General features: G+C 52.0%; 3 protein-coding genes and 1 non-coding gene across 6 annotated transcripts; all 4 read right to left on the bottom strand.

Annotated features, from left to right (window-relative positions):
* Nucleotides 1-45: 45 nt before the first annotated feature.
* DCDC2B (doublecortin domain containing 2B) lies at nucleotides 46-6732 on the bottom strand. The gene is made up of 9 exons (XM_053575589.1): nucleotides 6460-6732; nucleotides 5054-5105; nucleotides 4177-4253; nucleotides 3515-3646; nucleotides 3079-3225; nucleotides 2931-2970; nucleotides 2199-2334; nucleotides 1668-1771; nucleotides 46-1018 (listed from the first exon to the last, which is right to left on the bottom strand). Exons 1-9 carry the CDS (start codon nucleotides 6723-6725, stop codon nucleotides 923-925), a joined length of 1050 nt encoding a protein of 349 aa, XP_053431564.1. The 5' UTR covers nucleotides 6726-6732; the 3' UTR covers nucleotides 46-922.
* Nucleotides 6733-7265: 533 nt separating this feature from the next.
* LOC128575710 (U1 spliceosomal RNA) lies at nucleotides 7266-7429 on the bottom strand. The gene has a single exon (XR_008377121.1). It is a non-coding gene; the product is annotated as a U1 spliceosomal RNA (small nuclear RNA).
* Nucleotides 7430-8560: 1131 nt separating this feature from the next.
* On the bottom strand, nucleotides 8561-10862 carry IQCC (IQ motif containing C). Its single transcript, XM_053575583.1, has 5 exons — nucleotides 10776-10862; nucleotides 10270-10413; nucleotides 9795-10047; nucleotides 9465-9580; nucleotides 8561-9364 (listed from the first exon to the last, which is right to left on the bottom strand). Exons 1-5 carry the CDS (start codon nucleotides 10860-10862, stop codon nucleotides 8633-8635), a joined length of 1332 nt encoding a protein of 443 aa, XP_053431558.1. The 3' UTR covers nucleotides 8561-8632.
* Nucleotides 10863-11143: 281 nt separating this feature from the next.
* Nucleotides 11144-17421, bottom strand: CCDC28B (coiled-coil domain containing 28B). Of its 3 annotated transcripts, none has more exons than XR_008376844.1 (6): nucleotides 17290-17420; nucleotides 15929-16142; nucleotides 13614-13780; nucleotides 13314-13507; nucleotides 13015-13117; nucleotides 11144-11342 (listed from the first exon to the last, which is right to left on the bottom strand). XR_008376844.1 is itself a non-coding variant. In XM_053575586.1 (6 exons), exons 2-5 carry the CDS (start codon nucleotides 16090-16092, stop codon nucleotides 13073-13075), a joined length of 570 nt encoding a protein of 189 aa, XP_053431561.1. In that variant the 5' UTR covers nucleotides 16093-16142; nucleotides 17290-17421; the 3' UTR covers nucleotides 11144-12193; nucleotides 13047-13072. The 3 variants fall into 3 exon arrangements, 2 of the variants coding, with proteins under 2 accessions (XP_053431561.1, XP_053431560.1); XM_053575586.1 differs by having other exon boundaries at nucleotides 11144-12193; nucleotides 13047-13117; nucleotides 17290-17421; XM_053575585.1 differs by having other exon boundaries at nucleotides 13095-13117; nucleotides 17290-17421.
* Nucleotides 17422-20168: the final 2747 nt, after the last annotated feature.

Here is a 20168-nt window from a genome sequence, read left to right as displayed (position 1 = left end):
AGATACATGCAGTATGCATAGGAATTTGTTCATAGTTTTGTTTTGTTTTTTTTTAACTATAGTTCGGCCCTCTAACTATAGAGGGACAGTGAATTGGCCCCCTGTTGAAAAAGTTTGAGGACGCCTGCTCTAGGGCTTAATCACTGATATAGCTGGCTGAGGGGAGGGACTAGGGGAAGAATTGCATCAGAGTGGCAAAGGTAAGAGAGGAGGTTTCCATCAGCCTGACCTATCCCCCCGTGAGGTGGGCAGAAATCCTGGCTGCCACAGCTCAGCGCCCATAGCTCAGTAGTTAAAGTGCCAGCCACATACACTGGGGCTGGCAGGTTTGAACCCGGCCTGGACCTGCTAAACAAAATGACAACTATAACAAAAAAATAGCTGGGCGTTGAGGCGGGCGCCTGTAGTCCCAGCTACTTGGGAGGCTGAGGCAAAAGAATTGCTTAAGCCTAAGAGTTTGAGGTTGCTGTGAGCTATGACACCACCATGGCACTCTACCGAGGGTGACATAGTGAGACTCTATCTCAAAAAAAAAAAAAAAAAAAGAAAGAAATCCTCGCTTCCAGTCCCTTTTAAACAAGTAGACAACTCTGAGCCCCAGCACTGCCTAATTGTGGCACCCAGCACAACACTGGCAAGTGGCAGCCTTCAATAAAACTAGTAAACACACAGGTTAGTAAGTATTCATTTATTGTGTCAAACCTGCTCCCATGCCCCATAAGGAAGTAGCCTCCCCAGTTAGGGCTGTTCTTCTCAGGAAAAAAAGACAGGGCCATGGGTTTAAGAGCAAATAAAAATTGGGAGAGGCTGAGGAGGCTACAGTGTACCCTGTGAGCCCCAGAAGGCGCTGCCTCCTCAGGGACAGGCTTCTGGAAGCTGAGGACAAAAGGTGGCTGCAGTTCCAGTCTGGAGCTGCTGGCTCTCAAGATGACAGAGCAGGGACTGAGGCTGAGGTTGCAGCCCCTGCCCCAGGCTGGTTTTCCAGGGCCAAGGCCTCTTCCTCTACCTCTGCTGCCCTCTGGAGGAGATGGGAAGCCATACAGAATGGAACCATGAGTATGTCCAGCCTTCAGCCTCAGTCAGGTCTCTGACCCCAGGAAAGGGAGAGACTTGAGAAATTAGGAACTGCTTCCTTGGGCGGCGCCTGTGGCTCAACGGGTAGGGCGCCGGTCCCATATGCCGGAGGTGGCGGGTTCAAGCCCAGCCCCGGCCAAAAAAAAAAAAAAGGAACTGCTTCCTTGTTTACCAAAGTAGGAAGTTGGGCTCTGAGGAGAGCTGGGTACAGTCAGTCACAAGTGGGGGAGAACCATTCTGGGGGGCCCAGGGCTGCCAGTTTCTTGCTGGGAATTCCTCCCATCCCAAAATGCTGCTTCCCAGCTCAGCGCCCATAGTTTAGTGAGTAGGGTGCCAGCCACATACACTGAGGCTAGCCAGTTTGAGCCCGGCCCAGGCCTGCTAAACAACAATGACAAGTGCAACCAAAAAATAGCTGGCCATTGTGGCAGGCGCCTTAGTCCCAGCTACTCAGGAGGCTGAGGCAAGAAAATCACTTAAACCCAAGAGTTTGAGATTGCTGTGAGCTGTGACGCCATGGTACTCTACCGAGGGCAACATAGTGAGACTGTCTCAAAAAAAAAGAAAAACTACTTCCTGACCCAATGGCTCACCTGATCCAATGGCTCTTCTGTCTGGGTGTCTTCATCATCTGCTACTTCCTGGGCCCCTGCTATCTCATGCCTTGGGTGGGAAGCCCCATACATTCCTTTAACTCCTAATGAAGGAGGCAACATTGGCTGATGCCCAGCCTGAGGAGCCCTCAGCCTTCTTTGCCTTGACCTCTATCAGTCCTTTCCCTTCCCCCAGCCTTGTTTCAAATTCCCCACTACCTTCAAGGATAGAAGGAAGCTGAAAGGCTGCCTTTGGCCCCAGGTCCAACCCTTCTAAGTCCTACCCCTGAAGTCCCACCACTTTGAGTTAAGCACTACCCTTTTCACGTGTTTCTTTTCATATGACAGTCTCCATGAAGCAGCAAGAGACTGGATATGCAGATGGGGGAGTAGGAGACAGTTGTGCTGAAGTCATGGCCAGCTCTTTGCTTAGGCATTCTGCCCTCACAGACATCCTCAGCAACAGCAGGGACCATCCCATATCACTGTCAAAGGGTGGCTAAGAAGGGCTGGGCCCCAGGGGCCCCTCACCTGATGGGAATAAGAGAGTGGGGAGCATGTGTCTTGGCTGAAAGTCCTGCTGGGGTCTAGCATAGAAAGCAGACGGCTCAGTTGGGCTTGGTTTCTTTGGAGAGGGCTGGGTTGCCTGGACCCTGTGACCACGGGTCTATAGAAGAGACACTGGGATTGAATACCAGTTGCTGGCTGTTCTTAGCTTCCCTACTCCCCAGTTCAGGCTTCAGAGTGCCCCAATGCCTGTGAGAGCTTGAAAAAGGAAATGGCATACATCCTCTCAGCCTGCCTCCTACCTCCCTGCTTCTTCCCACCAGGCTGCCTCATCCAGGACAGAGCAGCTGGAACCTGCCGTCATAGATGCCAAATGAAACCAGACTGTGTGCCCCTGCCCCCACCCTCATGCACACTGGCTCATCACTTGGAAGGGCTTAGGCCTAGAACAAATTCGCCTGGCCCTGCTATGCCACATGTGCCAGTTCTCTCCCCCAGCAGTCAACCTAGCAAGACAGCATTATGCCCTACAGATCAGATCAGCATTCTGGCCTGGTCCCTGCCACTTAATAACTGTGTCACCCTGAACATATCACGTCACTCCTTTGAGCTTCAGTTTCTACCTCTGCAAAATGGAGATATCTTTCACAAGATTATTAAGGGAATGCAGTGAAATAAGGTCAGAACCTGAGCTGGAAGCATCGTCATCCAGTCACTCCCCTTCCTTTCACCCCAATAATCCCCTGTATCACCTACCCCCTGCCCGTGGGGCCTGGACTTTGGGCCTGGAGGGTGCCTACAATGACAGGAGAAGAGGCTTGCAGGGGGCACAGAGTCAAAGCACACAGCCCCAGAGCATGGCTTCTCTGCTTTCACCTGTCACCCCCACCTCCTATGTACATACCAGCAGCCCCTGGGTAGGGAGGGGCTGGGTACCAGCAGCTCCAGATAGGGCAAGGCCTTGAAGTCTTCCTCTCCAACCGCTACATAGTAATGGCCACTCACCAGAGTTTCCCCTGCTGACACTGTGAGCCCCTCCAGAGTGCAGAGTCTGGGAGAGAAGTGGGCAGGCAAAAGCCTATGGACAAGATGCCTCTTTATGTTCAGCAGAGTTTGAGGGGATGGGTGTAGCTATTGCAAGTACCCTCTGGCCTCTGGCCCTCCAGGCTCCAGTCGCCTAGGCTCTACCCTGCCTCCGAGAGCTGGGCTGGAGGGGCCTCTCCTTGTGGTATAGGAGGAGCATGTATGGGAGGATGCTTTCCTTTTGCCTTCTCATCCTCAGAAATAGCTAAAACCAATCACTCTTTGGGGACTTTTGGACCTCCCCAGGTCATACTCACTTGCACACAGGCCCACTTGGCAACTGGGCCTTCTCAGTCAGGAGCTTCAACATGGTGTCCCAGTCCTGGCTGGCAGCCCGGGACAGCTTCAGACTAAATGGGGGACTTATCAGGTCCCCATTCCTGAACACACTGAGACAAGAGGGCAGCCTGGTAAGTGGGAGGGTCCAAGGACTTCCTAAATGTGGGAGAAGGATGGCACAGGGGCCAGCAGATGGTCCAGGAAATATTTCACCTATCAAGCATGTTGGACTTTTTTGTTGTTGTTGTTGAGACAGGGTCCCACCCTATGCCCCTGAGCAGAGTGCAGTGGGCGTGGTAGCTCACCACAACCTCAGACTCGGGCTGCGGGCACCCCGCTGCCTCAGCCTCCGGAAGCTGCTGGGATTACAGGCGCTCACCGCAGCGCCCGGCTGGGTTTTTCCATTTTTTTCACGAGTCGGGGTCTCACTGTCGCTCAGGCGAGTCAGAACTCCTGAGCTCAAGCGATTTTCCCTCCTCAGCCTCCCACAGTGCTGGGATTACAGGCGTGAGCCACCGCGCCCGGCAAGCATGTTGGACTTTTAATACTCAACCAGGGGCTCCTGGAACAAACCCACTGCCATTTTCTTGGTGTCAATGAAACAAAAATTTATATCCTTGCTCCCGATATTGCCACTCACTGGATACAGCAGGGGACACCTGTAGGCAGCCACTGTTCAACGGCCCCATCACGCAGGCGGCAAGTCATGGGAAGACCCTGAAATCCAAATCAGGAGAGAGTTGAGGCCTTTGGTTAAGGGTGGGTCAATCCAAAGTATGTGGGGCAGGAGAGGGGGAAGGAAGAATGAGACATTTCACCAAAGGGTTCTTTTACATTCCCTGAGTCATATCCCCTGCCCCTGCCTGTGTTTCACAACTTCATCTTTTCCTTCGGGACCACAGTCTGGAGATTAAAGTGAAAGACTAGCTCGGTGCCTGTAGTTCAAGCAGCTAAGGTGCCAGCCACATACAGTAGAGCTGGCGGGTTTGAATCTAGGGCCTGCCAAACAATGACAACTAGAACCAAAAACTAGCTGGGCATTGTGGCGGGCGCCTGTGGTCCCAGCTTCTTGGGAGGGTGAGGCAAGAGAATCGCTTAAGCCCAGGAGTTGGAGGTTGCTGTGAGCTGTGACACCATGGCACTCTACCCAGGGCGACAGCTTGATGCTCTGTCTCCAAATAAATAAGTAGTGAAAGACTGGAACAGAAGCAAGGGAGTGTCTTAAAATCCCGTACCCCCCTGGTGGCGCCTGTGGCTCAAGGAGTAGGGCGCTGGTCCCATATGCTGGAGGTGGTGGGTTCAAACCTAGCCCTGGCCAAAAACCACAAAAAAAAAAAAAAAAAATCCTGCACCCCAGGAAAAATAGGGGCTGGTTCCAAAGGGGGTATGAGGAATGCCCCCTACAGAACTGATGGGTCCTGCTGCTTCCAGGGCCTTTCCCTTCCCAGACCAAACTGGGGGTAATCCCAGGAGAGGTGGGAAGGCAGAGGGGCTGGGGACATCCTCCCTGGACTCACTTGCAGTCTGCTGCTCTTCCCCTGTGAATTCGTCTCTCCAGGGGTCAAATAGCTGTAATGACAGATAGGTCACAGGTCATCTTGGGGGAGCCTGAGGCCTCAGCAGTCTGGTAGCTTGACTGTGTATGGGGCGGGGGTGCAGTTCGTCAGGTATCCCTCCCCATTGAAATAGTCTGTTGTCTCAGAAACAGATACTGGCGCTTTTTTTTTTTAGATAGTGTCTCATTGTGTCACCCTCAGTAGAGTACAGTAGTGTCATAGCTCACAGCAACCTCAAACTGTTGGGTTCAAGCAATCTTCTTACCTCAGCCTCCCAAGTAACTGGGCTATGGGTGCCCACCACAATGTCTGACTAATATTTTTATTTTTTAGTAAAGATGGGGGTCTCACTCTTGCTCTGTCTGGTTTTGAATTCCTGACCTTAAAGGATCTGCTGGCCTCAGCCCCTCTGAGTACTAGGATTATAGGTATGAAGCACCACGCCCAGTCTGGATTCTGGCACTTGAACCTGCATTAGGATCCCTCAGGTGCTAATCAGTCTGGAAATCCAGACTGGGGTCTTTAATGTTGTTTTTTTTTTTTATTAATTTTTTTTTTTTTTGTGGGTTTTGGCCAGGGCTGGGTATGAACCTGCCACCTCCGGCATATGGGACCGGCGCCCTACCACTTTGAGCCACAGGCGCCGCCCAGACTGGGGTCTTAATATAAACTATAAGATTAAAAGTCAAGAGAAACCAGTGCATTACGCATCCTATTGTTTTTTTTTTTTTTTTTTTTTGTAGAAACAGAGTCTCACTTTATGGCCCTCGGTAGAGTGCCATGGCCTCACACAGCTCACAGCAACCTCCAACTCCTGGGCTTAGGCGATTCTCTTGCCTCAGCCTCCCGAGTAGCTGGGACTACAGGCGCCTGCCACAACACCCGGCTATTTTTTGGTTGCAGTTCAGCCGGGGCTGGGTTTGAACCCACCACCCTCGGTATATGGGGCCGGCGCCCTACTGACTGAGCCACAGGCACCACCCTGAAAAGATCTTTTAGAACACTGGTTCTCAACCTTCCTAATGCCACCGCCCTTTAATACAGTTCCTGTAGGTTGCAACCCACAGGTAAGAACCGCTGTTTTAGAAGGGGCTCAATCTGGAGGGAGACAAGCTGGTACTGGCTGTCCTGGATATAAGCGTTAATACCAGAGAGAATTTGATTTGAATTGCAGCTCAACTATTTATTGTGTAATGTTAGGCAGGTTTTCGGTCTGTTTGCCCCTGTAACTAAAACCACCCCATTCTTAGGGTTAAGCGAGAAAATGTACGAAATCCCTGGTGCCTACACAGTAAGCACTGAATGCCACCGTTGTTGTTGCAGTTACTGCCCTCCCCAGGTCTTTGGCCAAGTCCCAGTCCACTCACTGCAGCTTGTGGAATCGTTCAAAACCAGCAGCCACATACTGCCCTCCATTCTGCAAGTCTGCCAGGTCGGTAACAGGGTGGCCGTGACAAGGTGTGTAGAGAGCACGCACAGCCAGTGGGGCCTGCACAGCTGATGTCACCTCACAGAGGAAGGCTTCCATGGTGGGGAAGCGGCGCCGAGTCACCACCAGCCGAGAGCCTGGGAAGAAGGGGTCCCCGTTCCGGTACACTACTATCTTCTTGGCCGTTGGATTACTACCTGCCATGGTGTATCCTCAAGTCAGAGACGCAAAGCTATTGCCAGGCAACCAAGGCAGGGCTGGGAGTGGTGCCAATCACAAGTGGAGTCCTGCCCTCTCTCCCAGGAAGGCAAAGGGACTTTCTGGCAAGAGAATTTATATTCAAGGTCCATCGAATCTGTCCTGGATGGAGCTTCTCTATAGGCCAGGTATGATGATTACATGAAAAAGACCAGGTGGGCACAGTGGCTCACACCTGTAATCCTAGCATTCTGGGAGACTGAGGCAGGAGGATCACTTGAGGACAGGCAGGAGTTTGAGACCAGCCTGAGCCAAGAGCAAGACCCCATCTCTACTAAAAAAAATAAATAACTGGGTGTGGTAATGTGCATCTGTAGTCCCAGCTACTCAGGAGGCTGAGGTAGGAGGATCACTTTAACCTAAGAATTTCAGGTTGCTGTGAGCTATGATGAAGCCAATGCACTCCAGCTGGGTTGACAGAGTGAGACTCTGTCTCAAGAAAAAAAAAAAAAAAGACCCTAAAAGATCTTTTTTTTTTTTTTCCCTTAGGGGAAAGCGCGAACGCAGTCCCCCACTACCACAAATTATGCAGTCGAGTTTCCCACATTTGGGGAAATCGCAGGGGTCAGCACATCCGGAGTGCAATGGATAAGCCTCGCCCTGGGAAAACCACCTTCGTAATCATGGTATCTCCCCTGCCAGGTAAATATACCCTAAAAGATCTTTGGGCTTGGGCGGCACCTGTGGCTCAGTCGGTAAGGCGCCGGCCCCATATACCGAGGGTGGCGGGTTCAAACCCGGCCCCGGCCGAACTGCAACAAAAAAAAAAAATAGCTGGGAATTGTGGCTGGCGCCTGTAATCCCAGCTGCTTGGGAGGCTGAGGCAAGAGAATTGCTTAAGCCCAGGAGTTGGAGGTTGCTGTGAGCTGTGTGATGCCACGGCACTCTACCCAGGGCCATAAAGTGAAACTCTGTCTCTACAAAAAAAAAAAAAAAATCTTTGGGCTCAGTGAGAAAAGGACTGGCAGAGAACATCCTTAAACCCAGATGTTCCAATACTCTCCAGAGCCTCCTTGCTACACTAAAGCCCAAGGGCTGAGCTCAAAGAGAGTCAGCTGTGGGGGCTGTTACCCAAGGAGGATGGCTAGATCTAGATCAGCCCCTGGGCCATGGCTTCCAGTTGGCTCTGGGTCAAGGAAGTGAACAGGAAGGCAAGAGTCTGTCCTAACCAAAGGCAACAGAAGTAAACAGCCAAATTTAGAATCCAGGAAAAAAAATCTTTATTCTCCATCAAGCCTCCCACTCCACTTCCCCCAGGTGACTCTTTTGTTTTCCTCCAGCAAATGTTGTGTGATAAGCCCCAGATAACTCCTTATCCAGAAATTTGGATTGAGCCATAGGCAGAAGATGAAAGGATGAAAGACTATTCTTCGTCTTTCTCCCTGTACTTATGCCAACTCTCTGCTCCAGTTTCTCTTGGCTAACCACTAACCACTGATCGCCAGGGCAGTAGCAGGAGGTAGAGCTGGTACCAGGGTGATAGGATGAGATCCCATCTTCATGGTCCTTTCTTTTTTTTTTTTTTTTTGTAGAGACAGAGTCTCACTTTATGGCCCTTGGTAGAGTGCCGTGGCCTCACACGGCTCACAGCAACCTCCAACTCCTGGGCTTAAGCGATTCTCCTGCCTCAGCCTCCCGAGCAGCTGGGACTACAGGCACTCGCCACAATGCCCGGCTATTTTTTTTTTTGGTTGCAGTTTGGCCGGGGCCGGGTTTGAACCCGCCACCCTCGGTATATGGGGCCGGCGCCTTACCGACTGAGCCACAGGCGCCTCCTTCATGGTCCTTTCACAGCACACCCCTTTGGAACCTGGTCCTCTCCTATATGGTCTGACTCTGTGGAAAAAGGGTTCTCAGGAGGCCTTGATCTCCATGGTAGTCCTTTGGTTTTTACATCCTTCATGACTAGGCTCATCAGAGGTTCCATTACTGGAGTGTCTATCATGGGGGTTTTGGCCTTTGGGTGGTTTAGTCCTCCAAAGATGCAAGCTACTATGCTCTGGCTCTGCCAAGGTCCCCTCCAAACTTATATGGTCTTCTGAGAGGCCCAACTCTTGTGGCCTGGCTGTTTGGTATTCAGGCTCTTTGTAATCTAGCCCTCTAGGAAACTTCTCAATATCTGGGTCCTCACAGAGTATATGAAGTTGTGTCCTGGCCTTCCTGGAACAGTGGTCCCTAGGTTTGAGGCATCCAGGGGTCTGGTCCTCCAGGAGTTTCCTCTGTAGCTGTACTCCATTGTCTGGCTCTTTGGCGAACCTGTCCTCCACAGCCTGGCTGTCTGATGGCATAGAAAACTGTGGTCTAGCCCTCCTATAGCATGTTTCCCTACACTTAGCTCTAGCTAGTTTTTGTGTAGGGGACAGACTTTCTGAAGATTTGTGGGGTGATTTGACCCTCTGGCAGGAGTCATCCGCATGGTCTAGCTCTCCAGTGGTCTTGTCTCTGTAGAACTGGTCCTTTAGTGATGGGTTTGCTTGTGACTGATCACTGTCACAGACCTGTCCTCCATGGTCTGGGTGCAGGCAGGGCTTGTCTCTGGTCTGACCTGTTTCTGGGGATCTCAGTGTTTGCTTGAGCATCAGGTACTGTTGAGGGGAGAGAAAAGACAGGTGTACCAGGCAGGCCTGTGTATAGACCCCCACTGTTAGTCCTAATGTTCAGAAAGAGCTCCAAGTTAGTGCCTACCTCCTTACGGCTATTGATGGCCTGTTGCAGCCATAGCAGTTCCATGGCCAAGTGGCTGCGGTGGTATTGGAGCTCCTGAAGCTGAGGCTGGCTGTGAAGCAGTCCTGGACCTGTGGCTGTGAAGGAGGGAAGAAAGGAGGGAGAAAGCCTTAAGGGCTAGACCCCAGCAAACCCCCCCCCCCCACTGCCCAACCATGTAGTGCTCCCAACCAGGCAGAGGGAAAATGGAGAGGGAAGAAGCTTATATAGTGCAAACTTTTCACTTTTCAGATGGGGAGATTGAGGGCAAGAGAAGGTCAAGGGCTTGCCCTGATCTTGGCAAAGAGATACCTGGGTTCTTCATCCTTATCATGTCTCCAATTTCTTCCTGGCTGGTTTTCCTGCTCCAGTCAGTCTGAAGCCAGGGGCCATCACCTCGGCAGAGATTTCCTGGGTTTGCTGAGCTCTCTCCTGACTTCTTGAACACCATCTCCTCCCAGATGGCCTCTCTCTCAGCCTCTTTACATGAGAAGCGGCTCCTCAGTTCTTGCTGTAGATTTGATACCCTCTTTTCTACTTTCCAAGTCCCATAGGATTTTGCCTTCTGAGAAATTAGAGGTGTGAGAGCACCTCACGGTTAAACCCTTCCAAGTATCTGAGCACCATAATCTAGCAGGCAGGATTGTGAGGATTAAGGATTAGGGTGTGAGGTGGTGAGTCTGCTGCTTCTTCCAAGGAAAAAATCCTGTCAGCAAGACTGGTGGGTCCTACCCTGCCCAAGTCCCTCCTTCCCTTCCCTTCCCTTCCCTCTCTGGGCCTGTACTACCTCTGGGAGAAATTGGGGCCTGGGAATCCATCCCTTGGTCCACTGAATCCTAACAGGGTCGCCTTCAATCTCTCGTACAATCGCCTCATATTCAGCTCGCAGGCTCTGGAACTGGCGTCGGACCAAAAAGCCCCGGACACAGGCCTGGTGTGGAGAACGCGGGGAAAACAGTTCTTTATCGCTGTAAGGGAGGGGGATTCTCCTCGGGAGGTCATCCCCATGACTGCAAGAGGGGACACAGCCACAGGAAAAAGACAAGGGACGTGGGGGTTCAACGGAGGATGCTGGTCTGGATTCCCCTCCTGATTTTAAGACCCTTCCAGCTATTTCCCTGATGCCGTGTGAGCGTGTGGTGGGAGTACGGGACAGCTTTCTGCAACGCGGCGAGGGAGGATCGGTATCTCCCGAGGCTGGTAAGCGTAAGGGACTGAACGTGATAGCTTCATCTTGCTGCAGGTCCCACTACCAGACCCCATGAATCCTGAGCTCTTTTCTCCCGCCCCCACCTGCAGGGCCGACACCTTCCGAATCAACAACTCGCGATCCATCTTGGTCCTTAACGGCCTCCGCCGCGCGCCTGCGCAGTGCGTCATTAGTCGGCGCCGCTCCCGAGCATGCGCAGGTGCAGGGCCGCGTCCCACTGTACCCACCGCAACCTCGCTCTAGCTGAGGTTATCAGCGTCCCGACGACCGCCGCACTCTTAACGGCACCAGCCCCAACTCCCACTCTCGGAGCCGCAAGGGACCGCCTAGTCTCACCTGAGCAGCACCTCCCCAACCAAAAGCGCGTTGCGCAGGGCGGTTACCGCAGCAGCCCGGGGCCGTGGGCGCCCCCGTCAAGGAAAAGCGCAAGGAGGGAGAAAGGACACAGAGCCGCTTTCTTGCTTTCTGGTTTAATTCCATACAGTGCCCCCCCAACCCCATAGCACCTGGGGGGCCGCGGAATACCCTCTCAAGTCCATAAAAAGTCACAGTTTGAAAGGAATGAGAGGGGCAGCTTGGGCCTGCGTCCCAGCACCTAAGCTGCCGACTGATCCTCCGGCTCGGCGTTCTCGGCCAGGTGCAGCTTCTGTCTGTGCCAGTCAAGGGTCGTGACGCTTTAGACCCAGCCCTAACTCTCACCCCTGTCCTGTTCCCATCCTGCACAGGCTTAATTTCCCCAGCTGTGCACAGGCGCGGGGACGAAGGTCTCCGCGGCCCTCCATGGTCTGAGGTTCCCACCTGCCCTCCTTGCTGGGGTCACTCGCCCTCTCTCTCTTCATCAGCTCGTGCAGGTCAAAGGAGCTGGGGGGCCCTGAGCCAGACTCTGTGTGTGTTTGGGGAGGGAGGCGGCCACCTGTGCTTGTTTCTGGCTGGATGGAAACAGATGGGATGGTAGTCTAAATGAGTAAAAATAGGCTTGGCGCAGTGGCTTACGTGTGTAATCTTAGTACTCTGAGAGGCCGATGTGGGTGAACTGCTTGAGCTCTGGAGTTCAATACCAGCCTGAGCAAGAGTGATACCCTGTCTGTACTAAAAACAGAGAAACTAGCTGGGTTTCAGCGCCTGTGGCTCCAGCCACATACCCCTGAGCTGGCAGGTTCCAATCCAGGCCGGACAACAATGACGGCTGCAACGAAAAAATAGCTAGGTGTTGTGGCGGGCGCATGTAGTCCCACCTACATGGGAGGTGGAGGTAGGAGAATCGCTTGAGCCCAGGAGTTGGAGGTTGCTGTGAGCTGTGATGCCACAGCACTCTACCCAGGGTGATAGCTTGAGGCTCTGTCTCAAAAAGAAAAAAAAACGTAGCTGGCCATGGTGGCAGACGCCTGTAGTCCCAACTACTAGGGAGGCTGAGGCAAGAGGATCTCTTGAGCCCAAGAGTTGGAGGTTGCTGTGAGCTATGATGTTGCCAGGGCACTCTACCCAGGGTGGCAGAGTGAGACTGTTTCAAACAAACAAATAAATATTAGCCTCAAGCTAATATAAATTAGTAAAAATAATTGTTTAGTGCTGAAAGGGTTGGAGGACAAGCTTTGTCATGGATTGGTGTTAGTTAAAGTACTTGCAAAGGCTCACGCCCATAAACTTAACTCTCCAGAAAGCTAAAGCAGGATGATCTATTGAGGTCAGGAGTTTGAGACCAGCCTGAGCAAAGCCGGACCTGTCTCTACTAAAAATAGAAAAATTAGCCAGATGTGGCCTGCGCCTTTAGTCCCAGCTACTGAGCAAACTAAGGAGAATCACTTGAGCTTTGGAGTTGGGAGGTTGGTGTGAGTTAGGCTGAAGCCATGACACTAACCCATGTGACAAAGCAAGACTCTGAAAAACAAAAACAGACTTGCAAAGATGATGATTAGTAGGTAAAACACATTCTCTGCAACCGCTTATCTCCTAATAGTTGAGAAATTTTTTTTTTTTGTAGAGACAGAGTCTCACTTTATGGCCCTTGGTAGAGTGTCGTGGCCTCACACAGCTCACAGCAACCTCCAACTCCTGGGCTCAAGCGATTCTCCTGCCTCAGCCTCCCGAGTAGCTGGGACTACAGGTGCCTGCCACAACGCCTGGCTATTTTTTGGTTGCAGTTTGGCCGGGGCCGGGTTTGAACCCGCCACCCTTGGTATATGGGGCCCGCGCCCTACCGACTGAGCCACAGGCGCCGCCTAGTTGGGAAATTCTATTCCTCTCCCTGGGTGGGGGCAGTTTGTGGCTAATTCCCTGTCAGTAGGACTGCAAGACTTAGGAATGTTAGTAATGTGTGGATACTCTGGAAGGGTAGTGAGAAGGAGGAAACTGACCTCATCTCTGGGCCACACACACACTGTCAGGTCCCTTGGAAAGGATACATAGAATTACTAAGATCTTCCAGCTGTCAACAAAGAGAGAAAGGAAGGTTTCTGTCAAGATGACCACCAGACCAAACCCCTGATGCTCTGGGGCCATCTTCTAGGGGAAATAGAACTCTTGGATCCATGCACCCCCAGCTTTTCACAAGGAATGGCTTTGGGAATAGGTGCCTCCCCAACCCTGGTCCCTAGGAACCAAAGCACCCAGCCAAGACCCACATTGCTAAGCAGCTGGTCCAGGTTTCGGTCAGCCATTGTCTTCTTCTGCTCCTCAGGCAGCCTCTCGGTGACCCCGTCCTCTTCCTCTTCATCATCCTCTTCTTCCCCACACACGTCCAGGCTAAAGTGGAGCCGGGCCAGCTTCTCCTGCATCTCGCGCACGTGCTCCAACTGCTCGAAGGAACATTCCTTCCCTGGACAGCCACGGTCTGAATCCTGGGATGGAGCCTGGGACCCTGGCCCCAGCCCTGCTCCAGAGACCCGGCCCTCCAACCCCACCCACAGACCCCCAGGACTCACCAAAGGCCTGAAGCCGGCCTGAGTGAAAATCATTGAGCAGGTTCAGTAGTCCCCCCTCCATCTCATAGACATCGGTCACCTCGGTCAGGAAGGAGTGCTGCAGGGGCGTGCCTGCAGAGCCACCTGCACCTCCAGCCAGCACTGGACGGCATTTCTCTTTGCCTACTCTGAGTGAGAGGGACATGACCCTGGTCACAGGGTGTGGGGGTGGGGGGGCAGCCAAGCACCACCCAGATCTGCATTAATTCATCAGCCCACTAATATAAATGGATGTTTGTACTTCTAGCCCTATCCTGGGCATCAGGATTGGTAAAGAGAAGGGAAGGATAGAGGAAGGATGAAGGCGAGTGGTCAATAAGAAGTCTTTTTCCACTTATAACACAACCAGAACCACACCGAGAAGGGGACTACTGGGTTCTGGTCTGAGTGCCTCAGTCCTTCCCTCCCATGACCCTGAGCGAGTTATATGTCCTCTCTGGTATTCAGTAAATTCAGGGACAGTTACTCCTTTATTGCTACCAGAGCTATTTTATCTCCCTAAAACATATCTTTCTGCCCCCCCCTTCCTCCTCTTTTCTTTCTTTCAGATAAGAGTCACACTCTGTCACCTGGGCTAGAATGCTGTGGCTCACAGCAGGGTGAGGTGTCTCATGCCTGTAATCCTAGCACTCTGGGAGGCCCAGGCAGGTGGATTGCTTAAGCTCATGAGTTCAAGACCAGCCTGAGCAAAAGTGAGACCTTGTCTCTACTAAAAATAGAAAAACTGAAACTAGAGGATGGCTTGAACCTGAGTTGTTGGAGGTTGCTGTGAGCTATGAAGTCACAGCATTCTAGGCAAAAGTTTGACTGTCTAAATAAAAAACAACAACAAAAAAAGCTCTTGGGCTCAAGTGATCCTCCTGCCTCAGTCTCCCAAGTAGTTGGGATTACAGCCACCCACCTAGCCTCAGAACAGCTTTTTTTTTTGTAGAGACAGAGTCTCACTGTACCGCCCTCGGTAGAGTCCCGTGGCGTCACACGGCTCACAGCAACCTCCAACTCCTGGGCTTAAGCGATTCTCTTGCCTCAGCCTCCCGAGTAGCTGGGACTACAGGCGCCCGCCACAACGCCCGGCTATTTTTTGGTTGCAGTATTGGCCGGGGCTGAGGTTTGAACCTGCCACCCTCGGCATATGGGGCCGGCGCCCTACTCACTGAGCCACAGGCACCGCCCAGAACAGCTTTTAAATAGAAGTGGGGTAGAGGCCAGATGGGTGTGGTGGCTCATGTCTATAATTCTAGCTCTCTCAGAGGTTAAAATAGGAGAATCCCTTGAGCTCAAGAGTTTGAGACCAACCTCAGCAAGAGTTAGAACCCATCTCCACTAAAAGTAGATAAAATTAGTCTAGTATTGTGGCAGGTGCTTGTAGTCCCAGCTACTCAGGAGGCTGAGACAAGAGGATCGTTTGACCCCAAGAGTTTTGAGGTTGCTGTGAGCTATGATGAAGACACCATGGCCCTCTACTCAGGGTGACAGAGTGAGACTCTGTCTCAAAAATAAATAAATAAATAAATACTGTTTTGAGTGTTCCATTGCCTGCAGGATAACACTGAAAACCCTTGCCAGCCTGGCCCTCCTGCCTCTCCAGTTGCGCTCCCTACTGCTCTCACTGGAGCCATGGGCTTCAGTCACACCCCACCATGGCCTTCCCCAAACATGCCTCTCAGGCAGGTGGTGAGCGAAGCCACAGGGAAACAGAGTGGTTTTATTCGAAGAATTGGAGAAAGAACACATTGTATTTAGTAGGAACAAACAGGAACATGTTACAGAGTAGAATACAAATTTACAAATTCCCAATTATTAAAACAAATACAACAGAGAATTTACACCCAGGTATTCTCTCACCGTTTCCTGTCCCCTGGTACTCCAGGGCCCAAAAGCACCTGTAGTTGCCAAAACATTTCAGGTAATATCCTTCTTCCATATTTATGCCAGGCAAGCCTTTCAGCCTAGAACAGTTTCTCTCCAGTGTGTCTAATTGTCTTCTCTGACCCTCACTTTCTGGCAGGGTTGCTCTTTTCCTCCTGTGAGGTGCAGTCTCACACCATGTGATCCCAGCGACCCACTCTTACTTTTTTGCCCCACATTTGATGGTAGGGCTGGGTGTGAGCATCTCTGGGCTCTCAGGACCCCTGAGACAGCTGGGGCCAGCCCCAAGGAAGGCATCTATTGTAGCTAGTAACTAAAGGCCAAAGGCACCCTTGCCTCCCTCCCCACGGGGCTCAGCTCAGAGTTGAGATCCCTCCCTCCTTGCCCTGCTTTCCTTCTGTACCCACCTCTTGAACTTAGCCCGCTGCTTGGGGGATGGCAGATGAGGGAGTCCAAGGGCCAAGGAGCCGCTGTGGCTGGTGGGCACAGGGACCCTGCGTAGTGTGCCTGGGGCCTGGCCTGACTGGGTCAGACAGGGTTTGGGACTCCGTTTCTTCTTCTTATCATCCATTGGGTGCTGGCTGGACCTCAGGCTTGGGAGGGAAGTAACCTACGGAGATCCTAAGAGGCAGAGTTATCCCTTTACCCAGCAGCCCCCGAGAGCTTTGAAGGAAGGCCCTGGGACCTTCTAACTTCTTTTCTCACACTGTCAGGGCCTCTGTCTCCTTATCTATACAGGAGGGGCAGGGCCAGATGCCAGTGCCTGCTGCTGGGATCATGGATGTACCTTCCAAGGTCCACCCTAAGTCCCCATCTGCCTGAAACTTAGGCCCTGCCTAAAAGGGTTGGACAGATTCCATCATCCTGGTGCTGCCGGGGCTTCTGGTCCCTATGGCTAGGAGGCGGGGCTGGCAGAGGAAACTGGAAGAGACAGGGTGGATGTGAGCTGGCAGGAGCCCAGCAGAGGATTAGAGGTGTCTGTGCTGACAAATAGTGTCAGCATGGAAGGTGACCCAGGTGCAGATGGGAACACCCAGGGAGGCCCCAGTGTTAAGCCGCGGCCACCAGGGTAATTGCAGAAGCCCTGGCATATGGGGCAGTTCATTGTGGCCTCCGCTACTTAAGACACTAGTATCCCTCCTCCTCCACCCACCTTCACCACCAGGGCAAACACCAGGGATTCCCAGAAAATCCCCAGGGCTGCTTCCAGCTGCTTCACTTTTCCCAGGAAGAGAGTCCTATTGGGCTTCACCAGCAGCTAGCGGGGTGGGTGGTCAGAAAGCTGGCTGCCAGGGCCTACAACAATGGCTCCGCCTGTAGCTGGCTCTGCTCAGCAGCCTCAGGTCCAGCCCTACCCTCTACTGCCAACCCTCAGGTCTGCTGGGTCCTCCCTTCTGGGGACTCTCACTCCCAGCTCCCACCACCAATCCTAATCACGCATTCTGGTTTGGTGGGGGGGGGGGGGGCGGAGACCTTACACTGGCTGGACTGAATAGGTCTAGGGGGTATGTGGAGGGAGCAAGGAGGCTTCCTCGGCCTGTCCCTGCAGCAGCTTGACCCAATTAAGAGACCTGCTAAAAGAACTGGGGCAGGAGCCCCTGCTCTCCCCCAACCCTGCAGGAGCCGCAGGGGAGCCCGGCTGGATATCCTACGCTTAGTCTCCAAACCACGAACCAAAAGGATCACCCAGCTCAGAAGTCAGCTCAGACCTGTAGTGTCAGACCCATGTCACTCTGTCCCCGCCCTCACGCCTTCAGGGGCCACTGACCTGAAGCTTAGGGGTCTCAAGTGATGCTTCCTTTGGTGCGAGGCCCTCCGCCCTCTCCTGGAACTCGATGGGGCAGAAGCAGAGCTGGCGGGAGGTAATTTGCATTTAAAGAGAAAGTGATCTTCGATGGTGCTGGGGATGGAGTTACCAAGCTGTTCTCTCCCTCCCTTCGCCTCCCTGCCTGTTGGTTGTGTGATGTCCATTTAAAAAAGATTTTTCCTTTCCTGTCAGTTTTATAAGCTAAAGTCCCTTACAAAATGGATGTGGCTTTGTTAGAAGGACGGGGTAGTGAGGAGGGAGAGAGAGAAAATATGAATGTAAATATATAAAAAGCACCAGCAGCAGGAAGAAACCGCAAGCAAAAGCAATCATCTACTCTGAGTGAGGTCCCTTATTAAGCACTTTATGTACATTTAAGCCTCACAACCCTGAAGGTATCATCATTGTCATAGTCCTTGTTTTACTGAATGACAGTAAGCAATAGCTTTTGAGGCCACTTTTTCTTTTTTTTTTTTTTTTTGTAGAGACAGAGTCTCACTTTATGGCCCTCAGTAGAGTGCCCTGGCCTCACACAGCTCACAGAGGCCACTTTTTCTTTTCTTTTCTTGTCTTTTCTTTTTTTTTTTTCAGACAGAGCCTCAAGCTGTCGCCCTGGGTAGAGTGCTGGAACATCACAGATCACAGCAATCTCCAACTCCTGGGCTCAAGCGATTCTCCTGCCTCCGCCTCCCAAGTAGCTGGGACTATAGGTGCCCACCACAATGCCCAGCTATTTTTTGGTTGCAGCCGTCATTGTTGTTTGGTGGGCCTGCGCTGGATTTGAACCCACCAGAGCTCAGGTGTATGTGGCTGGCACCTTAGCTGCTTGCAAGTGGTGGGGGCTGTATTCTATTATGAAGTGACAGTAGCCCTGGCCACACCCCAGGCTTAGGAGACAGGTGTAGAGAGCACCACACGTGCCAGACCCAAGGGAGACCATACGATTCCCTGGCATGTGATTCCAGGTCTCAAGAGGGAAACCTGAGTGTCTGAAGGAGGCTGCCTCAGCGCTGCTGATGCAGCCAACAGCCAGATCAATGGGACAGCTCTTTAAAGACTTGGCAGAGGCTCCTGGCTCAAGTCCTCAGAGCAGCATCTGATGCAACAGAAGAGAGGTTCCTTCTTGGCCAGGCTGTCCGCAGGCTCAATTTAGCTAGCTCTGAGCAGTGCACACAGCCACCGCACAAGGGGCAGGAGCTGGGCCTTTGGCTGGTTTGGAGAAAGGCACTACTTCTGTGGGTACCTACACAGGGCTTTCTTTCCCTGGTGCTTCCAACACCCAGACCGGTCCAGAAGGGGAGGTATCAATTCAGGACTTTTCCTTTTTCTTTTTTTTTTTTGAGACAGAGTGTCACTATGTCACTGTCGGTAGAGTGCTGTAGTGTCACAGCTCACAGCAACCTCAAACTCTTGGGCTTAAGCGATTGTCTTGCCTCAACCTCCCAGGTAGCTGGGACTACAGGTGCCTGCCACAATGCCCAGATATTTTTTGTTGTAATTGTCATTGTTGTTTGGCAGACCTGGGCTGGTTTCAAACCCGAAAGCTTCGGTGTATGTGGCCAGCACCCTAGCCACTGAGCTACAGGTGCCCTAGCCAATTCAGGACTTTTTCTTTTTCTTTTTCTTTTTTTTTTTTTGCAGTTTATGGCCGGGGATGGGTTTGAACCCGCCACTTGGGCATATAGGGCTGGCGCTCTACTCCTTTGAGCCATAGGCGTCACCCATTCAGGACTTTTTCTTTTTTTTTATTTTTAATTTCAGTTGGCTGTTCATTCTTCTTTGTTTGAAGTACTCCTTTTTGTTGATTTTCTTCTTCCTCTGGTGGTGCTGGCTGTTTTTGATGTTGTTAGTAGAGACAGGGTCTTACTCTGGCTCACTGCTGCTCATACTGGTCTTGAACCTCTGAGCTCAGACAATCCACCTGCCTCGGCCTCCCACAGTGCTGGGACTACAGGCGTGAGCCACCACACCCGGCCAATTTAGGACTTTTTCAAGAATCAGAAGGTCAGAGGGAGGAAGGGCACAGGAAAATCCTTCTACTTCACCACCAGGAAAGTGGGAGCATCATTGTGCTTCCCACCCTCAGCTGCTTCACTGGGGAGAGGGAAAGCTGGAGTCATTTTCAAAGTTTCTTTGGAAGTTCCAAGAGGAGTGACATCCCGTTAAATCCTCTGGAGGATCTTTGACTGGAAACAATGTGGCCAACAGCTCAGCTGGGACAGTCATGGCCAGTGTGTGAGAACATATACCCGTAGAGGCCTGGAGGGAAGGGCACTTGGGTTGTCTCTGTGATTTGTTTGGCACTCACCACATTCCATCCTTTGTGCCAAACCAAATCAGGCCCTAGAGAAAATAGGTTTTGGGTGAGGCCACCAGTAGGATGTCTCCCATAAAGGTGCATCAATTTTTTTTTTTGTGATTTTTTTGGCTGGGGCTGGGTTTGAACCCGCCACCTCTGGCATATGGGACCGGCGCCCTACTCCTTGAGCCACAGGCACCGCCAAGGTGCATCAATTTTAGGGGCGGCGCCTGTGGCTCAGTGAGTAGGGCGCTGGTCTCATATACCGAGGGTGGTGAGTTGGAACCTGACCCCGGCCAACCTGCCAACCTGCAACAAAAAAATAGCCGGGTGTTGTGGTGGGTGCCTGTAGTCCCAGCTACTCTGGAGGCTGAGGCAAGAGAATCGCCTAACCAGGGGTCCTCAAACTTTTTAAACAGGGGGCCAGTTCACTGTACCTCAGACTGCTGGAGGGCCGGACTATAATTTAAAAAAAAATCTATGAACAAATTCCTATGCATACTGCACATATCTTATTTTGAAGTAAAAAACCAAAACGGGA

The sequence above is a fragment of the Nycticebus coucang genome, chromosome 22 (genome assembly GCF_027406575.1).
Source record: "Nycticebus coucang isolate mNycCou1 chromosome 22, mNycCou1.pri, whole genome shotgun sequence".
Taxonomy (NCBI): domain Eukaryota; kingdom Metazoa; phylum Chordata; class Mammalia; order Primates; family Lorisidae; genus Nycticebus; species Nycticebus coucang.
The sequence above is the reverse complement of the archived record's forward strand: the minus strand, read 5'-3'. Positions and strand labels throughout refer to the sequence as shown.